The sequence below is a fragment of the Psilocybe cubensis genome, chromosome 3, assembly GCF_017499595.1.
Source record: "Psilocybe cubensis strain MGC-MH-2018 chromosome 3, whole genome shotgun sequence".
Taxonomy (NCBI): domain Eukaryota; kingdom Fungi; phylum Basidiomycota; class Agaricomycetes; order Agaricales; family Agrocybaceae; genus Psilocybe; species Psilocybe cubensis.
In genome coordinates, this window is record NC_063001.1 from 1,628,410 (window position 1) to 1,644,957 (window position 16,548).

Sequence of the window (16,548 nt, forward strand, 5' to 3'; positions counted from 1 at the left end):
GAATATGAATTTGAACATTACCATTTAACGTTTTGAATGCAACGATGACATGATGCATGCACACCAACATACAACAAAAAATCATTTGTCAAAGTGACTTTGTACTATTACTATTTTTCGCATCGAGTACTCTTTGTTTGCGGAGCACATCTGTTTAATTCCTTTTTATTAGGGTTTTCGATTTTCTCTTCTCCCATTTCTGTTTAATGGTGGCATCTTTGGGCAGGGGAACCATCCAAGCGCGTTATTTTAAATTTGCAAACGAAAAAAAATATTCATAATCATCAGTGCTGCCAGCACGGCGTTAAAGCGCCGTGTTTTTTTTCACAAAAGAATATATTCCGTTCAAAATGCTGTCGTTCGTTGTCAAAGGTCCCTCGCTCGTTGACGTTCGCCACTACTAACGTCTAAACCACGACATGGACTCGCTGAGCTTCCAATCGTTATTCCATACCCTGTTTAGCATAATGCAATGCAATATAGACAGACAGGTCGTGAGTGTCCAAGCAAAAAGCCGAGTGAATTGGGACAAATGTTCTGTCAGCTTACCCTGCAGCTTCCACCCCACCTGCTCCGAAGCTATCCATCTTTTCGCCAACAACGAGCCAATCCGGTACACCCACGCCTGTCCTGAAGGGAAATAGCCGTACCAACTTCTCCAGAGCGGATTTATCGGTGTAGAGCATAAACAGCATCAACGATTGCCTGTCGCCGTGGCCGTCTGCCACCGCAATTGGATGTGGGTGCAAAAATAGTGCCCCTGTCGTAATAGCACGGCACCCATGAGACCCGATCCAAAACCGCTCATTCAACGACTAGCACTATAGTAGTACAGTCTAAAGAAGTCATATAACGTACCTTGGCCAGCTTTAGCAAACTTCTTGTTTCCAAAGTACAAATGCGAGTCCACGATACGCGCATCTGTCTTCGCAGCCTCTGGCTTGAGCACCTCCTGCGCGAACGTCGATGATGGATGACCAATGAAAACGACATTTCCAATGGGCCATTTCCCAGATCTGTTCCAGAGCAGAGCTGTCTCCTCTGTCACAATTTCAGCATCCAGGGCATGGTAAACGTTTAGCACATGCGCTAAGCGTAGCGCCGCCAAAAGGTCGTCCCGACCAGAGCGCTTGGGGATCACTATGACCAAAGGTCCTGACGTTGTCAATATATGTTGTACTCTCCCGTGATTCCGGTGCAGTATCATCGGATTTGATGGTGAAATAATCTAGTTCCATACCGGCGCCAATCAGGTTCTAGGAAAATCGGGAAAGGGGGTGGTGTAAAACCTACCTCCCAGTTCCCAGATGTTGCCTGGCGAACCTGCGTCGAAACCCTGTCAATAAAATTCTCAGAGATTTGTACCACGATGTCATCAATGAGAATCTCCACAGGCCCGTCATGAATAGGCACAGTAAAGATGGAAACATTTGAGGGCTCGACCTCGTACTTCCGGTTGCTTATCTTGCGAACACGCAACCTAGAAAGTCTATCGCAAAAATAAAGAAAATGGGTTGTCAAATTATAAGGTAGAAATATGTAACATTACAATAATCTCACCTTCCTGGGACAGCGACCTGGTTTATATTCCATCCGCGCAGGGAGCCATCGCTTCGAGGAGTAGTTACTGTTAATGTGAACTCTTCTGATCGTGTTTGATCGATAGAAGAAGACATGACTTGACCCAAAAAAGCGTCTACGACTGCGTTGTTGAGTACATCGGGATACCAATGACCCTTTCTGGGATCTTCTTTGTATCTTTAGAAAAGGCAAACATCAGTATCGATCATAAGTATCTGAAATCAAGACGATTACGATATGTTTGCAGAGGGATACCATGATTTTAATGTTGAGATTGCCTCGCGAGTGTGCCAAACGGGAACATTTTCATCATCTCCTCTGGAATAAGCGCCCGACCCGGTGAGAACAAATAACAACAAAGGTAAACAACAGCGGATTCGCTTCCTACCCATGAACAGCGAGTATCGGTGTGTCTACCAAGTTGGACAAATGCAAGTCATTGTCGTCTGGCGTAAGCGACGAATCTAATATGGAACGCAAAATAGGGTCGATAAAATGCGCGTGCCTTTTTAAACATCTCTAAGCACAAGTCCATAAAAGAAAAGCAAACCATTTACCGAGCTAGAGTCCATGGCACATATGCTTGTGACTTAATGTAAGCAGAAGCAGGCGCAGCTAACCAAAAATTAAGGTATGATTAGCAATCCTGTCTTGTCATGGTATATGAACAAACGCCTTTTACCCGCAAGAATCCTGTCAGGGTATCTTGAAGCAACGTACCACGTCCCCTGGCCGCCGTTCGAATGTCCCACGATAATCACTCTAGAGTTGCAGGGAATGATCCACGATTCTGGAAGACCACGAATCTCCTCCCGGGAAATTTTAGACAGCGCCTCCAATGATGCCCATGCATCATCTGTACTCGGCCCATGCCAATCCAACCCCTGAAGGTCATGCGTTAAACTTGAAGAGAGGAAAGTGACTGTTCGGATACCCATGATGTGCGACCTGTTGGAACAACCAACCAACCTTCTTTGTTGTTGGGGAAAGCGTCGATGACGAACCTCCCGTCACCAAGTATATCGACACCCGCTCCATCTGAAACGAAGATAAGAAATACGAATTGTACAAAAAGAGCGAAACAAACGAAGTGCCATTATTGGAGGGGCCTTTTTAATCGTGCTACGGGATGGGGGAGAAATTGCGATGAACGCCGTAGGCATAGAGCTCGCGAAAAAATATGACGCCTTTATCGAGATAGAACCCACTGTTTTCATATCATGGTGGACAAGTGGAATAGACACTGAAAGATTTTTAGATGCTCTGTCTGACGTTAGCAATAATGTAAATTCCAACGAATCCCCATAGAAAGGAAGAGTCTGCTTGATGATGACTGGGACCACCCTCGTCTGTGAAGGAGCAATTGTGAACCCGTCCTGAACCACGAGACTCAAACCCTTTTAATTATTGAGGATAGCATGATACACATATCAAGGCTGGAACAATTACCGGAATTTGATGCCCCATCTCAAGGCCGTTGACTGTCCACCAGCCGTCTATGCTTTGCACGCCCACTCCAATGGCTTGGCCGAAAGAAAATCCTGCCACAAAGTCACTTACCACATCCCCAGAACTATGTCGAACGAGATGTTCCTCAGTATTTTGCAGTCCAAGAGAGAGATAGATCTGTTGAACCGGAACATCCGACTCCTTCACCAATGGGTCCCCAAACAGTCTGATCTATGCAGAGAATTGAATTTAAAGAACACCCTAGCAAAGAATATCAGGCACCTCATAGTCGCCACTGATGAATAGATCGTATTTGGTAGGGACATTCAGTGATGGGGGACTGGGAAGGTCAACGACATGAAGAGACGCATGTGGAATGTCATATATATTCCCGGAGAACCATTTGGGGATGAAAGCAGATAAATCAACATCCTGGGGCCGCAAAGAAAAAAAAGATCCTTGTTTCAAGTCGACTAAGAGGCGCGGTAGTGTGGCAGACTCTGAGTTAGTTGGCGGGTAGAGCGTAATGGTCGTGCGCAGAACTGCATGATGTTGTAATACGGCCCAACCTTCTGTAGCACGAAGGTTTTTCCATCTATCAATGTGGTATTAAAAATCATTGTGCTTGAGGTCCGGGAGAAGCTCGACTTGCCGAATTTCAGGAAATGCAATTTCAAGTTTGCCATCAGCGTCTGAACAAGCTTTAGTCCATCCAACGACGCCCCGATCGGCATAAGACGAAGGCCAGAGCTGACTGTAGTCAATTGGGCAGGATACTAGAAAAATCTACAGTCAACGAGAATGAGACTTTGAAATCCAGTCAAATATTACGATTAAGAGGAAACGACGGTGATATGAAATGCTGTTCCCTGGCATGTATTGGAAAGGGACCCAGAACCTATTTTCATATCAGCACGTTATCCATCAATTGAACGTGGGGAGCCTTGCATCAAATGATCTATCAAAACGGATGCTCCAGGAATTTTCGCTCAGAGTTGGCATACTATCAGAGAAATCGATTGGGTTATGTTGAGGAGATAAAAGTCCGCTGATAAATATAGAATGCCTATTGATCTTTTTCTTTGGAAATAAACAAGCGAAAACTTTGCCTTTGAGGCTTGAGCAACGAGGCCGACCTTGACAATCACCAATCACATCTTGCACAATGTCTGGCAGACAAGGCGGTAAACTCAAGCCTCTTAAGGTAAATATGCACTGGAAGGCAAGAACGCAGTCTTTCTGAATGTTGGAATAGGCACCCAAGAAAGCGGCCAAGGAAGAGACTGAGGAAGATGCTGCTTTCAAGGCCAAAAAGAAGCAGGAGGCGGAGGCTCTGAAGGCTGCACGAGAGAAAGGTAGTGCTGTCTAATTTTCTGTGGTGCAGTGCTGACCGGTCTGTTTCTGTAGCGCTGGGGAAGAGTAAGTGGTGTCGATGCAGTTCCGAGCCGGGTGTGCTGCTGAGCTAACGATGAATACAGGCGGCCCTCTGATTGGAGGCGGTATCAAGAAGTAAGTGGATTTTCTGCTCTGTGAACTGGATGGGTGACTGGACCGTGAGTATCAGATCCGGCAAGAAATAAAGCATAGGATTAGCAGTAGTTAGAATCTGAATGATCACTTTGGTTTAAAATGGAATTTGCGTGTGTTTGTCTGAATTGTGCCAGGCGTTTCGTTGAACAAGTCCTGTCTCCTTCTCCACACTCCCGACACAACTCGTCCTCGCCTTTGCCACCCGTCCGCTGCACTCATGCTTGGTCCTCTGCAGGGCATCCAGTCCAACAACCAGCAGCAACAGCTACAACAGCAACAGCAAAACCAGCAGCATCAACAAGGCCAGCAAGGCACAATACCACCACCGCCACCTCAGAACGGCCAGGACTTCACCTTGTCAAGTGTCCTTCACTATTTGCAGACTGAATGGAGGCGCTATGAACGTGATAGAAATGAATGGGAAATCGAACGCGCTGAGATGCGGGTCCGTGCTTTGCTGTCTTTCCATACCCTTTCGCGCTCATCCTTTTCGAAACTCCAGGCACGCATCGCTCTTCTCGAGGGAGAGCGAAGGTCTTTTGAGAATGTCAAGCTCGACCTTATGAGGCGCATAAAGATGCTCGAATATGCCTTGCGTATGGAAAGGTATTTGTCACCGCGCTTTCGCCCATTGTGCTCAATCGTGACGCGGCAAACATAGGTCGAAACAGCTTACTCAACCCGCATCACAATCCACGCCAGCGTCAAAACTCTCTAGTCTGCAGTCAAATGCTGCATCGTCTTCTCAGAAGGATGATTCACATAGTCAAAAGGGAGAAAGTGGCGGCAGTTCCCCGAGGAGTGAAGGTACTCCATCCTTTCCATTTATCGCATGAATATTACTGAAAAATGTCATTGTCAAGATTCTCCCCTACCCGACAGTCGACTTCCCAATGGTTCAACCAACGGCCCTTCGGGTAAACAAAGTTCTTGGGGTGCTACTAATAATTGGATGAATGCAGCAGCTGGTGGGGCAGCCTCAGGTCTAGGTAAACCACCTCTTGGAAGAGATCCAAAAAGCAGAGCCAGAAGTCGGGATTACTTGAAACAGTGTGTTGTACGCTTCACTCACTTTTGCATATTTTGACCTTTTTTCTTTTGGAAATCAGGTGTTTACAAGAAATATCATACCTCACTTCCCCGCAAGCTATGAATCCTTTACCGAACCGGCCATTGCTCAATACCCCCTCAGTACCCCTCTCTTTACCGAATATCCCATCTTTTGACCAAATGGCATACAATGGTCGACCTAGAAAGGTGTTACCCGAAGCTGGGAAAGAATTCCCCCTCCTAAATGGCATGAGTACTATTTCAGGTCCCCCTCCCCCTGCAGTACCCAATGGAACTCCTCCATTGTCAATTCTTGAACGTGGTAATCATCTGAATCAAGGATTGCTTCCACAGCAGCAGCAGCAACAACAGCAACAACAACAACAGCAACAGCCTTCTCAAACCCAGCAACCTGCACAACCTTCCGGACAACCTCAAGATTCTTCCAATGCATCAACTTCTCAAGCCGACAAGGACCGCGAAGGCGAATCCGAAAATCGTCAATTTACTGCAATATTCAGACCGGATGATGCGGGCAAATGGAAAGAGAAGCTTCGACGTGGAGACGAGCCTCGAACAACTGAAGAGCTACAGCAATCACTAGATGAAGGCTCTTGGGAGAGGCAGGAAGACGATGAAGGTAAAGAAGAGGAAGCTGATGTCGAGGACGAGGAATCTTCCCTTGTTGGTGATGGTGAAAGCACAAAATTGTGGAGAGCCAAACGAACTCTAAGAAAGTTGGTATCTTTAAGAAGTTGAAGTCGATAAGGATTGGATATTAACATTTGATAATAGCCATCTGGATGCCGTCCGTGCCCTTGCTTTCCATCCCACAGAACTTTGCCTTGCCACTGGTGGAGATGACTGCACAGTAAAAATATGGCGCATGGATGTAGCCAGTCTAGCTTCATCTGGGTATGTCTTCTTTGCCCGATCGTTTCTCTCTTTTTACTCACCCCTTTTGGCCAGCTCACGCGCTACAACTGAGGTTGAACCCCAACTTACGCTTCGTGGACACTCCGCAGCGATTACACGGTTGATTCATTCTCCGTCCAAACAGCTTCTGTACTCTGCATCTCTTGATTCTTCCATCCGCATTTGGGCCCTTCCTTCTTCTACGCATACAACTTACGCACCATATGATGAAACTCGGTCACGCGGAGAGCTAGTTGGACATACTGACGCAGTTTGGGATCTGGCTTTAGTCAGGGATGAAAGTACACTTATTAGCTGTGGTGCTGAAGGTGTAGTTAAAGTCTGGGATGTTAGTGGTCCTTCTGGAGGGGGTTCTCTCAAGTTGACTTGGGGATGGCATGGTGTCGTCGACAGTGCCGATGATCTGCACGAGAATCCTGATGCTCCTGGAGCAACTTCTGTAGAAGCCATCAAAACGGACCTCAAGAAAGTTGCGGTCGCATACCAGAATGCCGTCGTCAAGATTTTCGACATTGAAAGTGGGAAAGAATTATCGAGACTAGAAAGTGACATGAGCTACGGTAAGTTGTTTCTAGCCATCATATGTCATAACTGGCACTCACTACTCTTAGATGGTACCCCTGCAACGCAAATCAATCGAATTGTGTCGCACCCAACGATGTCGATCCTCGTCACTGCCCACGAGGATAAGTTCATCAGAATCTTTGACCTGACCACAGGTTTGTCTTTTTATAGTTCTCTTGCGGTCATAAATTTACCAGAACTACCAGGCCAATGTACGCACTCGATGTTGGCCCACCTGGACGGTGTTACTTCACTTTCAATTGATGCTCCAGGATTTTCCTTGGTGTCTGGGAGTCATGACTGTTCTGTACGCTTCTGGGACTTGCTTGGCTCCCGTACATGTATACAAGAGCTTACCACGCATCGCGAAAAGGCCCGGGAAGGTGTTTTGGACGTGGAGTTCCACCCATCACTACCCTTCATGGCCAGTGGGGGTGCTGACGGCGTTGTAAAACTGTATGCTTCATCATAACCTCTGTATAATTTTTCGCTAGGGCATTTCCTTTCGTAGACTCTTCACATACCATATTTTGATGACTTTTCGCTTTCCTATTCTTTTTGTCTTTTTATTGCATGTCTATCGCTACGTAAAGTTTGCGTACTTTTCGACAACGTCGTTTCGCCAACGAGTACCTTATACTTTATTGCATTCGCTGCATATTATGGAGCAACACCGACTTATTGGCATTGATGAAATGTAATGACATTGATAACCCAAGAAAATAAAAGAAAAGCTACAGCTACATTCAAAGCTACATTCTGTCATGACTAGATATACAGCGAGTCGTTATAAGGAGTTAGAAAAAGTATAAATACAAAAATGTGTGTCGTTAAATCGCTGTATAACGATAATCAGCTAGATGGTTCTGAATAAATAACCTGACGTACCAATCCGGGTCCCCTGCTTTGCCAGTAAAACCTGTGCTCCTAAACCTCGTTCTTCCACTATGCGTCGAACTTGTTCAACAATGAGGTCCCGTATCGGCCGATCTAAATCGCCGTTCATCTCATCTTTACAATGGATGATGAATATACGAACGCCTGCGAGAGCGTCCTTGAGGTCAGCAGAAGTCAGTGAATTTCGCTTCTGCTTCTTGCGTGCTGGTCTTCTACGGCCCTCGCTGTGCTGGCTCGAGTGCCTATATTTGACCACTTCTGTGGCAAGGGCGCTAAGCTCATTTCCTAGATGCTCCGGTGTAAGATGTCCAAAAAGTAGGTCGTCTTTGCGTCCAGATGGCCAGGAACACTCAATGAAGATGGATGAGAGGGTGTCAGGGATTTTGGGAGCGGCTATTCGCCAAACGTTAATAGTTTGAGGCTCGTTAGTGATGGAATCGGGTTCAACGTCGCCGAAAAAAAGAAATTCGCGCAGCGATGGTTCGTGTCGGATGAAAAAGGCGGTAGAAGTATGTTGGCCGCCCAGCGTATTGCGCCCATGGTTTAGTGGCATACCCTGGACTGCAATTTTTGGACAGACGACTTTGTATTTTCCATCGGGTATTAGGCTGTGAACAATGTGATTGAGAACAACGCCCAATGACATTGAGTGAGTCGCAAAGACTCACGCAGAGTAAAGAAGCTTAATTTCGTCGTCCTTTTCCTTCCATGAAGCAAGGTTGGGCCAGAGACGGTCTGAGAATGCAAGTTCCAAGTCCTGTAAGGTTTGCTTGAGCCCATATACACGCTTTCTGCATCCACGCAGGGAACCTGCAGAGACAACAAGACTATTGATGTGGTCGAGGTGAGCATGAGTGACCAGAAAGCACCTGCAAAATGAGTTGTTAATGTAACATGTAAGGCAAGCCAATCATTGACTAGCTCACCGAACGAACGAGTATATATCCGAAGCCGAATACATCTTAGTGATGCTTCCCTCGGAATTAACAGGATTCAAGAAGAGATGCGGATTTTTTCGCAACAATTGGGCGAGTGTCCCTTGCCCCGAGCCTAGATATGAGTTCAGAAACTATCTTGAAGTTGAAGCACATTTGAAACTAACCTGCCTCCAATGCCAAGATCCCATCTTCCCATTCCGCATCGTGAGGCTTCACGAGATAGCTAGTATGTGTGCAATGAATGAACAAGAGTTAAACATAGAACGTGAAGACAGGGAATTTTTACGCGGAAAGATTTGTTTCGTCTGGACCACCACCAGCACCGACGACTACAAGATCGAAGGATACTGGGGAGCTGGGAGGAGACAATGGCATGAAGGATAGGGAAGTGTAAAATGAAATTGGAAGGATTTATGTAAAGTACTATTTAAACAATCACGAACATTGTTCTGTACCACCACGGTCACGCCTTGTTAATCTTTCTTTGAACTATTCTCATGTCCCAGTCTGCCACAAATCCCTCTGAACAAGTCGTTACACAAAATCAGCGCCTTTTTAATAAATATGCCAACGTTTTTAAAACAGCTGACCCAGTACATTTCGTCTCGCATACCAGAAAGCTAGCTACCTGGCTGAGCGATTACAAGGCATACTATGACGATGCCAGACCCGAAGTGCGTGCCACAATGACTCTATCATTTCCAAATCCTTCATAAGGCTGATTTCATTGCCTACAGATAGTCCGACTCCTGATGGTTAGTGCCTGAATCCAAGATCTATCGCCCGAACAGGCTTTGACCTTCAAGTAATTCAGATCGCCCAGAATGCTGTGAAAGCCCATCTTGGAATTCAAGATATACAAACACCTTTTCGTGCTGCTGACTATCCTAATGATATCATGGTATTAGCCTATGTACAGCTAGTTGCTGCTGTTGAGCCGTTTACCAGTTATTTTTCCCGCGAACCTGGAATTCTCGGTCAGTCGGAGTCAATATGGATACAATTACCGGGTATTGACGACTTGAAATGGTGGTACGAATATAGCACATGTACAAGAGATCACTGCAACTATACACGCGCCACGCACGTTAACCCTTCAAAATCAGTATGTATGGCAGATTATCGACATAGTTCAACTGATACAAACCATGGAAAGGACTGTTTCCTACTGTACCTCTGCACAACCAAGCATGCCCGAAGTAGATCCTACACGTTCAAATGATTCAGATCCCGATGGTGTGTTGATTCTATGATGAAAATTACAGTTACTCAACTGGATATATCGTCAGTAATGATCATCGAAAAGCCGCCTGTCAGTCTCCCTTTTGCTTTAACCAATTCTTAATCCGAGCTTAACTTGCCAATACGGTGACTACTAGGGTTTTAAAGATGCCAAATCAGTTCAAATTACGCCTTCCTCTTCTAATACAATCTCCAGGAAGCCATCAGCTACCCTAACTAAGCCCAAAATAAAAAAACGGAAGACAATCGACTTTAACGTCCTTGTCGACTATGACTTGAAAGGATTAGAAGAGAAAAAAGGTGGAAAAGCATCCGGTGACAGCGATGCTTCTAAAGCCGCTTCTGAAGTACAGCCCTCTGTCACACCCCATGCGGACCATCAGGCCGATGCAGAACTAAGTGTTGTTCATCAAGAGTCGCAAAATGCTTATATCCCAGCAGGGGAGCCGCCCGTAAGTTGTCTTGCTCTTTGCATTTGCCATAAGTTAATGTTGCGATACTAGAAAGAAAAGGAAGAACCATTTAATGTCGCTAGTATCCCATTGATTGATCTTCAAAAAGTATCTGAGCCAAATGTACAAGATGCAAACATCTCTATGTCGCTACCGCTGGATAGTCCGCAACAATTCACGGTAGCAGTTATCTCTACATCTGCCGTCGAAACAACTTCTAAAGGTGTTACGGCGCCGGAGCGTTCTGTGAACGAGGCCTCAGTCCCGTTGATTAACTCGGAAGGGCAACAGAGCGATGATATTCAAGCCAACCAGGCGGAACAGACCCAACCTATTTTTATTACCCGAGTCCCATCAACTGAATCTGGCGAAATCACTGAAAATGACATTGAGAATATCGATGAAAGCGCACCAACTGTGGATGAACCTCCTGCTGATGCAAACCAACCGTCGGATGAGGCTTCTACTACTGGGCCGCCTTCCCAATGTGCGAAAGATCCGGCCCCTCACCAGACATGCAAAGATCCAACCTCCACCCGTTCCTCCAAGGAACCATTTCCTTCACAATTGTCTGATGATTCTGATTCTATAGATTCCCCCGATGCTGGTTTGTCCAAGTTCCCTGTTCTTAAAACGCGAGTTGACTACTCTTGCCTTTGGCGTAATAGGGAAATTTGGATCTAAGAGGATACAAATCATTACACAACAGGTTGGCGGAAATGTGGTTTCCGGAATTCGCTCAAGGTTCACTCTTACTGAGGACTATTACGAAAGGATCTTGAAATGGGCACATTATCAGGCTGCTGCGGGTGCTGAGTACGTCCCAACATTTTTTTTCATTAGAAAAGATATCTATTCTAAAAAAAATTCAAGCACCAAACTCGCAGATGATGCACTTTGTATAACTATCGGATCCTATATGATTGATGATTTAAAAGAATTCGCTCAAGCAGGCAATTGCGACAGTTTTGAGGCCCAGATATCTTTTTGTCCATGCAAATGGCCTCAAGAGGGTCTGTCCTTGGAATACAATGATGACCAGTATATTCCTTTGTCTCCCCCTTTACGGGTAGGTGCAAAGATACAATTAATGTCCATCTAGTGATGCTAATGACGTTATAAGGTAACCCCTGAGAATCTATTCGACATATGCCCATTCGTTCAGAAAGGCGCAAACGAGATTATTCTGCGCCAAAGAACTGATCTGACGCAATACATGTTTACCCTACAGGCCCACTATCCCACAAAAGCGCAGATTTTCCAAGTCAAACAAAATCATAAAAAGCAAAAGGAATGGTCTGAGTGGGTAGAGACGGTGACCAGACCTTTAACATTCCACTTTGCATCGTGAGACCTATTTGTCACCTTACTTCTTGTTGTCTTGTTGTCCATATAAATCGCTGTATTATAATCACTGTATAATCGCCAATAATATTCTCATTCTCAGAGGGATAGAGCCAAAAAGAAATGCAATTACATAAGCATAGAAAAGGAAACTTTTGAAAAGGAGAGTCAGGTAAAAACAGGGGTAATTCCATCGTAGATTGTCCGTAGTGTAAATGAGTGTGCGCGCTTCAAAAAGCGAGGGGTAGGATGAACGATTGAAAATATAGAAGGAAAAGTAAACGATCATTGTCCGAGTAAACTGTTTAGTGCTTTTTGAACATCGTATCCGTATCTTTCCAGAGCATCAACTGCTTGAGTACGGCTAAAGCCCATTGCTGTGAGCTGCTTCACAGGCTCCACGTCGTCTTCACTAGCAGGAGTGGCTGTTCTTTGTGGCTCTTCAATTGGAGGTGTGAGGTGGGTTGATGCGGCGGGCGGTGCAGGCATAGGCTCGGAGTGTTTCTTCTTCTTGCCAAATGGCAAGCGAATCTGCATGCAAAGTCAAATTGGTTGTACAAATAGAAGAGGATGGTGAAAAAACTTACGCTTAATTTAGAGTGACGAGCAGCAGGTTGAGGCTTCTCAGCGGTTTCTTTAGAAGACGACGAAGAAAGGCGCGGTTTGGGAGAGACCATGCGGGGAGGCGGAGATCTCTCTCGAGGTGGGCCATGGCTCACGTCTGAGGATCGTGGTGAAGGGGCCGAAGCCTTGGGTGAGACAGGCGCAGGTGACGATGGGAATGACCCTTGCACAGACTGCAATGATGAAGGTGCGTTTGCCATTGGTGCTGGCGATGTTGTCAATGTTTTATCTTCCACCTTCGGGGCAGTGACAGAGTCAAAAAACGCCTGATCGAAGGACGTTGCAAAGTTGGGAGCATTTGTGGGAGATGTAGCAGCAGCAGCAGCAGGTTGCGCGATAACTGCAGGCTGAGGAGTCATGCTGGGAACTGGTGCCGAACTCTCCCCGAATGCATCATCGAATACACTTGACTGAGAGGGTTCTTTCGGTTCGTTGATCATTGGAGCAGGGGGGAAATCGTTCGCCTTGGATGCAGAGGCAAAGTCGAAGTTGTCATCAAAGGCGGCGTCGAAAGAGAATGTGGCAGGTGTAGCTGCCGTCGACGAAGGCAATTTTGAAAAAGTTTGATCAAATTCGTTCACTCCAGCAATTTCTGGTTTCGCTTCAGCAGGCTTGGGAGCCTCAAAATGATTAATTGGTTCGGAGGCGTGCACTGATGTGTCCTGAGGTGCGGTGGTTGATGTGACAAAACCACTGTCATATGCATCATCGAACGCGTTAGTAACGGTAGTGTCCTTGTGTTCATCAGATCCAAAGACATCGTCGAAAGAAACATTGGCGGCTGGGGCAGGTGCTGGAGCCGATGCTGGTTCAACTTTCTGAGGTGTAATGACAGGAACTTTGCCGTTGGCATTTAACTTTGCACCCAAGGGTACGTTGTCGTCATCACTATCGGAATCAGACTCATCAATATCAAGTTCTTTAAGTCGTGAGTTCAAATCAGTTTCATGGTGATCAGACTCAGGTGGGGCAGCAGGTGCAGCTGTGGGTGCCGCTGTTGTCGCAGAAGACGAAGGTAACGCGATAGGTGCCGGAAGGCTATCCAGAGATGGGAATTTCTCCACAGCTTCCAATTTTGCATCGTCCTGCGCACTGGTAGGAGGAGTCATAAAGTATTCAGTCCCATTGGCAGTACCCGGAGAGAGTACAGAATCAAGGGTGTTGGAGGTCGAATCATCTGCCAGATAAGACAATTCAGTCGTAGGATGGTCGTCCGAGGTCACAGGAAGACCTTCGATTGGCTTAGAGGCCTCTTGCATAGTTTCTGTGGGAGCAGTGCTCGCCGTCATCGAGGGAGAAATCACTGAAACGGGAGGTGAAGAAAGAATGGAACTAGCAGCAAGTGGTTGGAAGGGAGACTGTGAGCGAGGGGTGGAATTACCAGACGACATAGCCAGTCGTTCGAAAGGATTATTGCTCTTAACAGAGGTCGGGGACGCGACTTCAGGTGAAACTGGCAGAGGTTGAGCAGCAGCAAAGCCCAAAGAATCAACAGGAGAAACGGAACGCGTAAGTTTTGCCTCCTCTGTGGCTTTGGTAAGGTTCGCGATGTCTGTCTCAAGGTTGGTGATCTCAGTCTCTACGCCTTCCTTCTCCGAAGTGACTGAATTCAACTCGGCCACAGCTTCCTCGTGATCTTTCTCCACCTTTGCCTTCTCAGCCTCCTTGGTACTCAACTGCTTGCGAGCAATAGCCAATAAGCCCTTCTGTTGTTTGGCTTCTTTTTTCAGCTTATCAACATCGGCTTTCAGAGCCTCTGCTTGCTGACCAGCCTCAACCATACGCTTATGAAGATCCCTAGCTTCCTCCTTGTCGCGTAAAAAGGCGCCCTCGATTTCTGCTTTCTCAACGCGGATGGCACTGAGATCACTCTCAGCCCTGATAAGTTCTTCCCTGGTCTTCTGAATGTCAGCAACTTGGGTAGCGCGCCTCTCCTTTAATGTCGCAAGAAGGTTGACTTCAGTTTCATATGCAGCCTTGGCGGAAGATAGCTGGGTCTGGAACGTAGACAGCTGTGCAGCTTGATTAGCAAGAGATTGCTCCAAAGTTTCGCGTTCTTGCTTCGCCGAAGCCAGAGATCTGTTAGTCGACTGCAATTGATTCTTCACATTGCCAATTTCAGCCGATTGATCATGAAGTGGCGGAGAAGCTGTGGTATGGACTTCGTCGTCGCTCAAGAGGTCTCGATTAGGAGCTGAGCAAATAACAGCGAATAATCAGAAATAAGCTATCATAAGATAAAATGCGTTCTTACAGGTATTGAAGGAAGCCGCGGCAAATGGATCAGGCTCTGGGGTATGCTTAACTGGGGTGGCTTGGAAGGCACCTGTGTATTGAGGTTGGAGTGTGGGCGGAGAGAATGTCACTGTCTGTGCAGGACTAGCAGAAGGGGGAGGAGTGTCGTCAAAGGAAAACAGATCGACAGCGGGTTGTTGAGGTTGGATAGCAGGCGCGAATGGAGAAGAAGTGGGTACCGCTGCGCGTGCGGAAGGAGGCACCAAAGAGGGAGGAAGAGTTGCAGGGATATCTTTACCTGCCAGTTTCTTCTGAATGAGATGCATAGCTACGGCAAATCCATCTCTAGTCAAGCAACCGTCATTGTTTATATCAGCAAGGTCCCTGAATGCAAAACTAGGTCTTAATGGACACTTTATTAGAAACGATGAACACGAACCAAACTTGGGCGAGGACTTCGCCGGGGAGATTAGACTTTAACATAAAAGGGACAGCGACTTCACCCTCAATATATCCTTTCTTCTGCGTGTCCAGTGATTCGAAATATCGGTCAGCCGAGGCTTTCTCGGCTGGGGTGACGTCCCACTCAAGGGCGCGCCCGTTGCCTTGTCCTGTTACCTGAGGGCGCGCCGGGAGAGTCGGAGCTTTGAATGCACCACCTGTATATTCAGGTTGTAACATCTGACTCTGCCCAGTGTGTTGAGACGGGAAAACACTGTTCACAGGACTAAACGACCCGCTGTTCCCAGTCATATGTGACCGGACACTGCCATTATTAAGAACTTGGCCACCAGCTTGCTGGTATAGACCCGGAGGAAGTGAGGTGGGAATAAAGGATATCTTTCCTGTCATGACCCCTTGAATGAAGTACATTCCAATTGCAAAGTCCGTTGCATCAAGGGCGCCTCGATCTTGAGTGTCAGCCAAATTCCTGAGGCAACAGTGTAAATTAATGTACTAGGAGGATGGGAAAGTAACTAACCATATTTGCAAAAGTTGTTCATTTGACAACTTGGACTTGACAAAAATATCGCGGGCTTTTTCACCTACACAATTCAGGTAGTTTGTAATGATAGACGCGTGAACACGGAGAGAGGAACAGACCACTCAGCAAGCCATTTGCCGGACCATTTTTGAGGAACATGTTCTGGAATTTGACTTTGTCCTGAGGTGTCAATGGTGGAAAAGCGGCAGGTGGGGGAGATTTAGATAGAGACATTCCCGTAGTCTGTTGAGAGACGGTAGTTATTCCCTCAATGACGGCCAAGGGACCCGCTAATGAGTTACAATAATTAGTAAATAGAGTGTGGGGAAAAGGTGTCGATCCCACCTTTATTGACCAAGGCCTGAGTTATCTTTTCCCCCTTTTGCGCCCAGCCAATGAGGCGGACTGCCATAGCCACGCCCTTCTTGGGGAGCCAGCCCTTGTTGTCTTCATCTGAGATATTCCAGATTTCACCGAGGACTGTTGGGGGCAGCTTGGCACCTCCAAAGATCCTGACGGCAACGTCACCGGTGAGGACGCCTAGCTTCTGGGGATCTGCAGATGCGAATATCTGGGAGACAATGTTGAGCTCAGCAGGAGTCGGAGAGAAGTTGATGGACATTCTGTCCGGACAGAGAGGAATACTCTCAGAGAGGGATGGGATATATGGATGGTGAGGAGAGACGGACTTGACAATGATGGACACCCACACCCGCTTCCT

The 16,548-nt window shown here is 46.6% G+C and overlaps 5 protein-coding genes across 5 annotated transcripts; 2 read left to right on the plus strand and 3 right to left on the minus strand.

The window, feature by feature from the left end:
- Positions 1-400: 400 nt before the first annotated feature.
- JR316_0003302 (putative secreted protein) lies at positions 401-3,906 on the minus strand (the record flags this gene model as incomplete). The annotated part of the gene is made up of 16 exons (XM_047889075.1): positions 401-455; positions 550-760; positions 859-1,155; positions 1,181-1,256; positions 1,294-1,489; positions 1,561-1,758; positions 1,816-1,899; positions 1,970-2,086; positions 2,139-2,196; positions 2,264-2,465; positions 2,516-2,619; positions 2,669-2,978; positions 3,031-3,261; positions 3,313-3,625; positions 3,679-3,806; positions 3,862-3,906. The coding sequence occupies 16 exons, from the start codon at positions 3,904-3,906 to the stop codon at positions 401-403; spliced, it is 2,625 nt and encodes an 874-aa protein (XP_047751449.1).
- An 871-nt stretch (positions 3,907-4,777) lies between these two features.
- JR316_0003303 (Striatin) lies at positions 4,778-7,582 on the plus strand (the record flags this gene model as incomplete). Its single annotated transcript, XM_047889076.1, has 9 exons — positions 4,778-5,005; positions 5,063-5,166; positions 5,222-5,367; positions 5,424-5,610; positions 5,670-6,347; positions 6,406-6,525; positions 6,580-7,106; positions 7,158-7,265; positions 7,383-7,582. The coding sequence occupies 9 exons, from the start codon at positions 4,778-4,780 to the stop codon at positions 7,580-7,582; spliced, it is 2,298 nt and encodes a 765-aa protein (XP_047751450.1).
- A 384-nt stretch (positions 7,583-7,966) lies between these two features.
- Positions 7,967-9,320, minus strand: JR316_0003304 (3',5'-cyclic-nucleotide phosphodiesterase; the record flags this gene model as incomplete). Its single annotated transcript, XM_047889077.1, has 5 exons — positions 7,967-8,615; positions 8,676-8,876; positions 8,934-9,057; positions 9,110-9,168; positions 9,232-9,320. The coding sequence occupies 5 exons, from the start codon at positions 9,318-9,320 to the stop codon at positions 7,967-7,969; spliced, it is 1,122 nt and encodes a 373-aa protein (XP_047751451.1).
- Positions 9,321-9,442: 122 nt separating this feature from the next.
- On the plus strand, positions 9,443-11,990 carry JR316_0003305 (uncharacterized protein; the record flags this gene model as incomplete). Its single annotated transcript, XM_047889078.1, has 11 exons — positions 9,443-9,619; positions 9,683-9,700; positions 9,760-9,922; positions 9,990-10,050; positions 10,102-10,181; positions 10,235-10,257; positions 10,325-10,639; positions 10,691-11,246; positions 11,308-11,455; positions 11,513-11,708; positions 11,763-11,990. The coding sequence occupies 11 exons, from the start codon at positions 9,443-9,445 to the stop codon at positions 11,988-11,990; spliced, it is 1,965 nt and encodes a 654-aa protein (XP_047751452.1).
- A 278-nt stretch (positions 11,991-12,268) lies between these two features.
- On the minus strand, positions 12,269-16,449 carry JR316_0003306 (putative calcium-binding protein; the record flags this gene model as incomplete). The annotated part of the gene is made up of 7 exons (XM_047889079.1): positions 12,269-12,514; positions 12,571-14,801; positions 14,862-15,226; positions 15,282-15,773; positions 15,825-15,888; positions 15,947-16,117; positions 16,173-16,449. 7 exons carry the CDS (start codon positions 16,447-16,449, stop codon positions 12,269-12,271), a joined length of 3,846 nt encoding a protein of 1,281 aa, XP_047751453.1.
- Between the last annotated feature and the right edge of the window lie 99 nt (positions 16,450-16,548).